Source organism: Hevea brasiliensis, chromosome 9, assembly GCF_030052815.1.
Source record: "Hevea brasiliensis isolate MT/VB/25A 57/8 chromosome 9, ASM3005281v1, whole genome shotgun sequence".
In the NCBI taxonomy this organism is placed as follows: domain Eukaryota; kingdom Viridiplantae; phylum Streptophyta; class Magnoliopsida; order Malpighiales; family Euphorbiaceae; genus Hevea; species Hevea brasiliensis.
This window is the reverse complement of record NC_079501.1, coordinates 29,044,188-29,055,915: the sequence shown is the minus strand read 5'-3', so window position 1 is coordinate 29,055,915 and position 11,728 is coordinate 29,044,188. Positions and strand designations below refer to the sequence as shown.

Here is an 11,728-nt window from a genome sequence, read left to right as displayed (position 1 = left end):
TCATAGTTCGGGATACAGCAATTCTGAGTCTGGTTCAGGATCCTCCTTTGCACCTTATGCACAGTGTGGAAGAGGACATTCAAGACCTTGTATGATGGGTTCAGGAGTATGCTTCAGATGTGGTTAACAAGGTCACTTTACTAGGAAATGCCCCGTGTTCAGCAAGCCACAGATGGGGTCACAGGGTTCTGTTGTAAACGTTCCTCGTCAGTTGTATCCTGGTGCTTCCAGCATGGCAGGTAGTCGGCCTGCCAATGTACGAGGACAAGAGGGACGTGGATTTGGAGGCAGATCAGGGGGTAGAAGTCAGTATCAGGGTTCTACAACGCAGGGTAGGGGTCGAGCTCGGGTTTTCACCCTGACCCACCAGGATGGTCAGGCTTCTAATGCAGTTGTGGTAAATTTTTTTTAGTCTGTTCCTATAAGGCTCGTGTTTTGATAGATCACTCATTGGTCTCCCCGGTGTTTGCCATGAGATTGGGTAGAAACCCTACAACTTTAGAACACCTTTTGTCTGTAGCTATCCCACTTAGTGACAACATAGATGTAGACATGGTTTTTTCGGGTAGCCCAGTAGTAGTGGATAGAAAGATCCTCCCAGCAGACTTGGTTCCTCTACCAGTAATGGATTTCGATGTAATCTTGGGAATGGATTGGTTGGCAACTCATTATGCCACTTTAGACTGCAGGAACAAAAAGGTGTATTTTCACATACCTGGTGTGGAAGAGTTTAGCTTTGATGGTGACAGGAGCGTGGCTCTATATAATTTGGTGTTAGCAATTAGTGCTAGAAAAATATTGAGGCATGGATGTCAAGGGTATTTGGCATTGGTAAGAGATACATCTGTAGAAGGTGTCAACATGGAAAATGTTCCTGTTGTCAGAGAATTCATAGATATCTTCCCTGAGGAGCTTCCAGGGTTGCCACCAGGAAGGGAAATAGAGTTCTGCATTGATGTTGTACTGGGTACAAACCCCATATCAATGCCGCCTTACAGGATGGCACCAGCAGAATTGAAAGAGCTAAAGGAGCAACTACAGGAGCAACTACAGGAGCTTTTGAACAAGGGTTTTATACGTCCGAGCACTTCACCCTGGGGCGCTCCTGTTCTATTTGTGAGAAAGAAAGATGGGTCCTTGAGATTGTGTATTGACTATAGACAGCTAAACAAGGTGACTGTGAAGAACAAGTATCCACTTCCTCGTTTCGATGATCTGTCTGATCAGCTTCAAGGGGCTAAATTCTTTTCTAAGATAGACCTGTGATCAGGCTACCATCAGTTGAGAATCAGGAATGAGGATGTGTCCAAAACAGCATTTAGGACAAGATATGGTCATCATGAGTTCTTGGTGATGTCTTGGACTCACTAATGCACTAGCAACCTTCATGGACTTAATGAACAGGGTGTTTAGGTCATTCCTAGACCATTTTGTCATTGTATTCATAGATAACATTTTGGTATACTCTCGGACCGAGGAAGAACACGTGTGGCACTTGAGGATGGTGTTGCAGACTTTAAGGGAGCACCAGCTATATGCCAAATTTTCAAAATGTGAATTTTGACTAGAAAGCATCTCATTCTTAGGACACGTGGTTTCTAGTAAAGGCATTCAAGTAGATCCTAAGAAAATTGAAGCTGGAACTGATTAGCTTAGGCATATAACAGTCACTGAGGTGCAAAGTTTTCTGGGTTTAGCTGGCTACTATAGGCATTTTATGCAAGATTTTTTCAGGATAGCGACTTCCCTAACTAAGTTAACTCGGAAGAATGTTCCATTCATTTAGACAGATGACTGTGAGGAGAGTTTCCAAAAGCTTAAGGAGTGTCTAACCACCGGCCCGATGTTGACACTACCGATGAGTGGTGAAGGATATACCGTGTACTGTGACACCTCCAGAGTTGGCTTAGGGCGTGTTTTGATGCAGAATGGAAAAGTAGTGGCTTATGCTTCAAGGCAGCTGAAGAGGCATGAACAGAATTACCCCACCCATGATTTGGATATGGCGGCTGTAGTCTTTACACTAAAAATCTGAAGATACTACCTGTATGGCAAAGTGTGCGAGATATACACTGACCATAAGAGTTTGAAGTACATCTTCCAATAGAGGGATTTAAACTTGAGACAAAGGAGATGGATGGAGCTTCTGAAGGACTATGATTGCACCATCCAGTACCACCCTGGGAAGGCCAATGTAGTAACAGATGCTTTGAGCAGAAAATCTCTCGGCAGCTTGGCACACCTATCAGCGGAGAAGAGACCGTTGATTCAGGAAGTACATGAGTTAATGGATCAAGGTCTAGTCCTAGATCTTTCAGATGAGGGGGTATTGTTGGCTCATTTTTCAGTGAGACCAAACCTGCGAGATAGAGTCAGAGTTTCCCAGCATAGAGACTAGCAATTGATGAAGATCATAAAAAGAGTACAGCAGGGTGAAGGTGGTGAGTTTGGATTTGCCAATGATGGCGCCCTTATGCAAGGTTCTAGGATATGTGTGCCCAATGTGGACAATCTCAGAAATGAAATCATGCAAGAGGCACACTATACACTGTACAATGTCCACCCAGGCTCCACCAAGATGTACCATGATGTGAAAGATAGCTATTGGTGGAATGGCATGAAGAGAGACATAACAGACTTTGTGTCCAAGTGCGTGACTTGTCAGAAGGTGAAGTTTGAACACCAGAGACCGTCAGGGAAGCTGTAAGAGCTCCCTATCCTAGAATGGAAGTGGGAGATGATTACTATGGATTTTGTGACTGGGTTGCCTCGTACCACGCGAGGATATGATTCGATATGAGTAATTGTAGATCGCCTGACTAAATCAGCTCACTTCTTGCCTGTGAAGACCATATATTCTGTTGCACAGTATGCCCGGCTCTACATTCGAGAAATAGTCAGATTACATAGAGTTCCTGCTTCCATAATATCTGACAGAGGGCCCCAGTTCACTTTTCGATTTCGGAGGAAGTTGTAGGAGGCACTTGGCACACAGTTGAACTTTAGTACCGCTTTCCACCCTCAGATAGACGAACAGTCCGAAAGGACAATCCAAACACTGGAAGACATGCTTTGCATGAGTGTTTTGGATTTTGGAGGTCAATGGGATAATCAGCTACCTTTGGTGGAGTTTGCCTACAATAACAGTTACCATTCCAGCATAGGGATGGCACCCTATGAGGCACTATATGGAAGAAAGTATAGGTCTCCTCTGTGTTGGACGAAAATGGGAGAAGCGAAGGTGCTTGATATAGACCTAGTGCAATACACTTCAGAGATAGTTCCTTTAATCAGGGAACGATTGAAAACAGCTTTCAGAAGGCAGAAGAGTTATGTAGACCCCAGACGGAGAGATGTGGAGTTTGCAGTAGGCGACTACGTATTCCTGAAGGTTTCTTCGATGAATGGAGTCATGAGATTTGGAAAGAAGGGCAAATTGGCACCTCAGTATATTGGATCTTTTGAGGTTATTGATAGAGTTGGAGCAGTAGCCTACCGGTTGGAGCTACCACCCAACCTTTCTCATGTTCATCCTGTATTTCACATCTCCATGCTCAGGAAATACATACCTGATCCTTCTCATGTGCTACAGCTGGATGTAGTAGAGCTGAAAGAAAACTTGACGTTTGAGGAACAACCTGTAGCCATAGTGGACTACCAAGTAAGGCAGCTAAGATCAAACCAGATCCCTATGGTTAAGGTTTTGTGGAGGAGCCAGTCAGTGGAAGAGTGCACTTGGGAGTCAGAGCGGGACATGCGTAGCAAGTACCCTTATCTATTCAATGTATAATTCAGTACCTTATTCTGCCTTGTGTAAAAATTCGAGGACGAATTTTCTGTAAGGGGGGAAGAATGTAACACCCTAAATTTTTAAATTTATTATTTTGTGAGTAATATTAATATTTTAATTTTATTTAAATTTTAAGAAATTATTTAAAATTTTTTGAATTTTAGAAATCGGATTTGATTTTCTGAATATATAAATTTTTGATGATTTTTAAAAATTAATTTAAAGACCACGTTGCAAAACTAAAAATATATTTGGATTCTATGGATTTTTCTGAGTTTTCTGGAATTTTTTCAAAATTTTTGGACCTTGTTTTTGGTCCCAATGTAGAGTAAAAATTCAATTTCGGGTACCCTGAATCGAACCGGCCGAATCAAACTAGACCGAATCGGACCGGCTGAATCGAGCCGGCTCATTCTTCTTCTTCTTTTTCTTCCCGCGCGCATTTTATCTTCTCCTCTCTCTCCTATTTTCTCTCTCCTCCCTCACCCCCAAGCCGCGCCGCTGCCTCTCCACCTCGCCGACGCATCGCCCCAGTGCCTCTCCACGAACGGCCGTCGTCCCAGGTGGCTGGAAAACGCGCGCAAACTCCTCCCTTGTGCGTGCGTGATGCTTCAGCTTCCCGGCCGATCCAACTACCAATTGGGGCGGGTCTTGTGTCAAACACCATCTACACCTCGAGAGCTTTCCATAGACACCAAGAACACCAAAATCCATCGAGCGGTTTGTCCAATTTTTGTCCGGGAAGTTTTAGCCCATTTCGACTTTTGGGCTAGATTTTTCGCAAACCGTGAACCCCAAGAGGAAACCGAGAGTACCAGAGTGTTCCACTCGTCGAGAGCTTCAAGGCAATATAAATTTTGAAATTTTCCGACATTATTTTTCGGTGGGTCCTACGAAATTTCGTAGTATTTTTCTGAGCATTAAATGAGCTTGAAAAATTTCGTAAAAATTTTATACTAACCCCCGTATTGTGGGCTTCGTGTAGGTACCTTCAATTCGAGGAAATTCGACAGTTGTCCGGGTCTGTGAATTTCCGGCTAGACAGACCGGCTAACGAAAAAGTCTTAGAATTTGATCAAGATTTTGGCTACCCTACCGTTGTTAGACGCCTCGAGCGCGTTCCCGAGATCAGAATCGGCATAGGTAAACTCGAACCTTGCTTTTTCGTAATTTTCTAGTGCTTAAATGGGATTAAAAATCCATAAAATATTCGTGATAGCTCAGAAAATTATGATTCTTTTTTCATTAGCCTAGTAATATTACTAAGGACCACAGGGCAAAGTTTTAGAATTTTTAGAGTTTATTTGGATAGTTTTTACAAAAAGGGTCAATTATAAGGACTAAATTGTAATTTTACATATTGTGATTGATGACTGTTTGGATAGGCCCAGGAGGGGTTGTGTGATATGATTGAGTTATGGGTGTATGGTTGGTGGATATAGAAGTGTGTTTTAAACCCATTTGCAGGTTGGGTAGGTCCTAGGTATAGGGGAGACTCTGCCGGATTTTCGACACGACTTAGGACGTCTTTGATCTTTTCTTAGTTTGTATTGAGTCAAACTTATTAAATGATTGTAATAAAACTGTCAGGTGAGCTAGAACAGCCTTCTTCCTCCGTCCAGTCGCCACAGTGACTGCTGTCATGTCTGTGAGTAAAATATTAATTTTAATTATAATTTCGATATTATTATATGTTCAAGCATACCCATGCATCACTTATATGTATATATCTATGTAGTTAAACTCTAGGCACATTTTATGTTGCATTCACAACTGTTAAAGTGCAATGGATGTTGTTGTGGTAATTTGGAGCAGTATGCGTGCGTTGGCTTGCATGTGATGTGGTGTTAGCTATGGATAGAACGGGTAGACACGGCTTGAGATCTTCGCTGGGACCCGGCCCTTCAAGATAGACATGGCTTGAGTTCTTCGCTGGGACCCCGATTTGGTTTATTAAGCGAAAGTCCGGCTTGAGTTATTCGCTAGCACAGGTTAGATTAAAGAGAGCTGTATAGGGGATCAGCTCCCATATATTTATGATTTGACATTACTGGGTGTGTGAGTGCTCCAAATTGCCTTTTTGCTATTATGATATGAAAATATTGCTAATGTTGCATTTCACTCTACAGGGTGCATTAGCTTTAGATAGTTATAGAGATTATAGTTAAAATTGATATTTTACTCTCTGAGTCGAACGCTTACTCCTGTTCATTATTTTTCAGGCTACAGGAGGATTTTGTTGTGGTTAACATGCTTTTCTCCTTCGCAGGTTGTTTATTAATGTTTGTGTAATTATATTAACTCCTAGAATTTCTGCACGTGTTAGAAATATTTATTTGTTTTGGGGACTGTAATATAATTGTCATGTTGGGCCTGTAAACTTATTATTATATGCATGTTTGTTGGACTGGATGAGGGAGTTGAGCTCCCATTTATTTTTATGACATATTGACTATGTGGAGGATGAGCTGAGCTCCCCAATTGATTATATATTGTGTTTACAGGTCGGGTAAGTCAAAAACTTCTCGTTGAAAGGTCCACTTTATGGTCGGACTCTGTCCGGTTGAATTCTTGAAATTGGGCCCAAATGGACCCTAGAGTTGGGTTAAGAAATAGTTAAACTTACTACGGGCCTCGGGGGCTTTAGGCTGGCCCAGGTTCTAGTGCCGGTCCGGCTCATAGGTTGGGTCATAACAATATTGGTACTTTTAATATATATTAGTCTTTAAAACGCTTGGGTTGAATGTATATTGAGTGATTTATAATAATAATAATAATAATAATAATAATAATAATAATAATAATAATAATAATAAACAACTTAATTATTTAAATTAAAACTAAATTGAAATTTTAATATTAATTTAATTAATTTTATGAATAATAATATTTATTAATTTTTAAGTTTTTTTAAAATAAATATTAAAAATTAGTAAATAATAATATTTATTAATTTCTAAGTTATTTTTAAAATAAATATTAAAAATTAGTATATATTTAATAAAAGAATTGGTGCCCATTAAGTTTATTAAACTTTTTTGAAGGCTAAATATAGGAATCTATTAAATATATATGTATTTATATTTATTCTAAATTAAAAAATAAAAGTTTTTAGGGGCTTGAGTTCATTGTTGCTCGAGATGTATTATCAGAATTTATATCATGTACTAAATATTGACAATTAGTTGTTGATTATTATTATTATTATTATTATTAGTAGGTTGATATAATAATTAATTGATCAATGTGTATTACTGATAGAAATTATTTTCTCAAATGTCAAAAATTATTTTTTAATTAATTTTTAATGTCATATCAAATAATAAAAAATAATTAAAAATATATTTTTATATATTAATTTTTTTTTTTGAAATAAATGGAGTCTCAATTTTATTCTTTCATTGAAAAAAAAAAAGTAATATCCTAGATTAGTAGCACAGATTAGAAATTCTTTTTGACAAAATTAAATAAAATTGATTTAATTTAATTTTTTTATTTAATTGGTTCAATTATTATATTTTAAAATTTCAATTTTTTATTTAATTTATTAATTTTGTTTAAAATTAAACTAATCAAACCAATTAAATAAAAAAATATTTTATCTAATTTTAAGACTTTTTAAATTAAACTAAATTAAAATTAAGACTTGCACGCACAATTATGAGACTCTGAGACGACGATTATGATTTTGTGGACGTGATAAAGTTATTCATTTGTTTGTATTTAGTTTTTTTTTTTTTTTTTTTTTTAGAAAATCCTCTCATAGTGTTGTTGTGATTTGTGAAATGTGAATTATTTATTTGGGTCTCTATTAGATTTTTGTATAATTTTGCAAATTTTGTTATAAGATTCTAATTTATCTTAGAAATTGTTTCCTTAGCAATTGCTATACAGCACTTAAGTTTGATTTTATATTATAGAAAAATCTTCAAATTATGCTTGGATTCATTGATGCTGGTAGTGGTATTCTTTCAATTACATCTCTTGCACATATGAGAGTGTTTAACTTAATTTATGAAAATTAATTTATAAGTTAATTTAAATTTATAAATTAATTTAAATTTATAAATATTTAAAATTTTAAGAAGATACATATTTGATTTAAATGATTATAAGTAATTGATAAATAATTAATGTACTGGGTAAAAAAATAATTTATAAATGTATTTGTTATTAAAATGGATATTAAATGAGATTTATAATAAATTTTAAAAATTAAATGACAATAATACTTTAAAATACTTAGTCAAACTAACTTATAAATATAGGGTTATGAGCATCAAAATGAAATGATGAGTCCTCTAACTTATTTCTTGTAGTTTATACGTCTAAAAATTATTATAAATAAATATTTTAATTTATTTTTAGAGTTTATAAATAATTTATAAGTTAAGACAAATTTTTTTATATTAATACTTTTAATATAACTACTCTTTGAATGCACGTTCATTAAATAATTTATAATTTATTTATTTATTTATAATATTAAATATAATTAAATAAATTAACATTTATTTTAATATTAATTTTATTAATTTTAGAAATAAAAATATTTATTTAGAGATTGTAGTTTATGAAAGGTTATATGTTATAATTAATAATTTAATTATTAACTTAAAGTTAAAAAGTTATTATATGAATAGGTTTTTATAACAACTTTTCATATATTATTTTAAATATGATTAAAATAAAATGAAAAGGTTATTTAAAGGTCAAAATAATAAAAGAATATTATAGATAAATTGGCTCATGATATTAGAATCATATAAAATTTGTTCTTTTATTTAAAAAAAATAAGTTTAATTTATTTATATTTTAACCTTTTTAATAATCTAAAACTAATGAAATTTTTGTGCATTGAGATTATATTAGTCAAGTTAACATGAAAAAAATTTCTTTGTAAATTAAAATTTATTAATATGTTTTATAAGAATTTTTTTTAATAAAATGATTGCAAACGTAACAATTAAAAATTATTAATATGTTTTATAAGAATTTTTTTAATAAAATGATTGTAAACGTCACATTAAAGAAAGTGAAAAAATCAATTGAATAAGAAATTATTAATATGCGAGTGATGAATAGAAGAAAAGATTCATTAATTTTATAATTAAAATGTAATTTTATAAATTTAAATTTTTCATAAATACATAAATTTGATTACATTTTTTTTTTATTAATTTATATATTCTCTTATGTAAATTTCATTTTTACATTTTCTGTGGCTACTCATTTTAGCAAAACATGTAATTTGGTTTTGTCAAATATGATAAAGCCTGACCAGGGTCTATGCAGAAGGTCCAAGTACACAGCTAACTTATTTCAGGACAATTGGAGCCGACTCTAAATTCGTGAACTACACCGTCTATTTCTATAGAACTGGTGCCGGGGACTTTATCTAGTCCTTGGTCCCTCATCATTTTCCTAACCTCTATGGCTTTCTCATAAAAGCCAGCAGCCGAGTACATGTTGGATAGAACTATGTAACAGCTCCCATCAAAGGGGTTCAATTCTATGAGATGTTTTGCAGCATACTCTCCCATCACCAGATTCCCAAGCCTGTATGAGGCTCCCAGAAGAGCACCCCACATGGGAACACTGGACATCATCTGCGAAGTTTCAATCAAGCATCTTGCTTCTTCCAAAAGATCTGCACGGCAGAGAAGGTCTACCATGCAACCATAGTGCTCGATCTTTGGTGCCAGGCCATATTTTTCGCTCATTAGTTGAAAATATTTTTTCCCTTCAGCAACAAGCCCGGAATGGCGACATGCACTTAATAAACAAAGAAACGTTATTTCATCTGGTGGAATATTGGTCCTCAACATGTCTGAAAACATTGCTAATGCTTCTTCGCCATAACCATGAACACCAAGATTGTGAATTATTGAATTCCATGCCTCAACATTCCTCTCCTCCATACTTTCAAACACAGAAAGAGCCCTCCCCATGTTTCCACATTTTGCAAACATATTAACCAAAGCAGTTCCCAGGACAGCATCCACTTCAATCCGATTTTCCTTTATGTAAGTTTGAATCCATTCACCTTGATCCAATTCCGCCAAATGGGAACAAGCAGTAAGCACGCTTACTATTGTAAACTCACTCATTTTTGCTTTTGCCTCCTTCACATCTTCAAGTACCTCCAGTACCTCGCTGTATCTACGATCTCTTGCATACCCATCAATCATCAAGTTAAAAGTGATCAAATCCTTGATCTCCAGTGGCATCTCACCGAACAATACTTCAGCATCTCCCATTAGACCAGAGCCAACATACCCACCAATCATAGTATTCCAAGAAACCGAATCCCTCCCTTCCATTTGATCAAACAATTTTCTAGCCTCCTTAAGCAGCCCTATCTTAATATACCCATCAATCAAACAATTCCAAGTAACCAAACTCCTCTCTGGCATTCTATCAAACGTCCACCTTGCCTCCTCAACAAAACCTGAGTCCACCAAACCCCCAATTACCGAATTCCATGAAACAACATCCGGGCCATCTATTTTATCAAACACTTTGCAAGCAGAACCAATTACCCCACAAGCCGCGTAGAAGGTGATCAAACTGTTTTGTACAAAAAGATCTTGGCTCAAACCGTGTTTGACAACCAGCCCATGAACCTGTTTACCCTCCTGAATGGCTTTAACTTGAGAACATGATTTCAAAACAAAAGGAAAAGTAAATTGATTTGGCACAGAATTGACATTACAAAGCATACTATAAAACAAAGAAATGGCCATTTCGGGCTTTTCACTCCGAGCATAGCCTCTAATCAGCACATTATATGCAAATGTATTTGGGTTTTTGTCAAGATTAAAGATTGATTGAGCATAGTGAATGTCAGCATAGCGAGAGATTGAGGAATAGCACAAAAGCCTGGTGAGGGCTAGTGGGTGGCTAATCAGGCCGAGCTTGGTGAGCTTGGCTTGGACTTGCTTGAACTCAGAGGTATACTTGCATATTTCTAATAGAAAGAGGCACGGTTGGGGAGGGGCTAAGCTGAAACGGTTGCCGTTTTTGGCGGGTTTTGTGGGTAAGAGAGACGGCGAAAGGACGGACATGACAGTTTCAAATGGCCATTGGCGGTCTGTCCGCTTGTTCAAGCCATACTCGTATGGATTATTTATACCACTTTTAAAAGGATATTTTTTTTAATGTTTTTTTCCCTCATATCATATCTAATGAATGTGAGGTGTGCGTTCTTGCTAATGTGGCGTTGAAGATAAACAAGGATAAAACTTGAGTTTTAGTATTCCACTAATATTATCAACTAGGATAACGTTATGTATGAATAATTTATATTTTTTATTTTTTTATTTAATTTTTTATTATATTTTAAATAACATAAATTATTATTGTTAAATTAATTTTAATTAAATTTTTTTAATTTAATTTATTTTGAATAAATTTTTATTTATTATAATAATAAAATTTAAATTAATTTATGGTCTAATTATTAAAATATTTATTTAATTCTTTTTATACATATGTCAATAATAATTTTTATAATTATTTTGTTTAAAATATAATAAAATTATTTTATTTAAAAAATAATTTAAATTTCATAAAATTTTTACATTTTATCTCGAAATTGATATTTAATTTTTTTTATAAATTATAAAAAATATATTAGATTAATGAAAAATAATATTATTTAAAAAATACATATATATATAATATTTTTTATGAATATAATAAAAAATATATATTAAATTATTAATAACAAATTAAATTATTTAATTTCAATAATATTAAAAATATATAAAATTATTATTAATTAAAAATAATATTTTATTATATTATTTTTTAAAAATATTATATCATTAAATTTTTATAAAGTGTAATTTTTTTTAATCTAATATACTTTTTTATAAAATAATTCTTTCACAAAAATATTTATCGCTTTACATTTATTTATGATATAAAATAAAT

The 11,728-nt window shown here is 34.4% G+C and overlaps 1 protein-coding gene across 1 annotated transcript; it reads right to left on the bottom strand.

Moving 5' to 3' along the window:
* Window positions 1-8,946: 8,946 nt before the first annotated feature.
* Window positions 8,947-10,912, bottom strand: LOC110648487 (pentatricopeptide repeat-containing protein At4g18840). Its single transcript, XM_021802737.2, has one exon. The coding sequence runs from the start codon at window positions 10,855-10,857 to the stop codon at window positions 9,103-9,105; it is 1,755 nt and encodes a 584-aa protein (XP_021658429.2). The 5' UTR covers window positions 10,858-10,912; the 3' UTR covers window positions 8,947-9,102.
* Between the last annotated feature and the right edge of the window lie 816 nt (window positions 10,913-11,728).

Coding starts and splice junctions, on each gene's coding strand:
- LOC110648487 (XM_021802737.2), bottom strand. CDS start 10,857: ATGTCCGTCCTTTCGCCGTCTCTCTTACCCACAAAACCCGCCAAAAAC.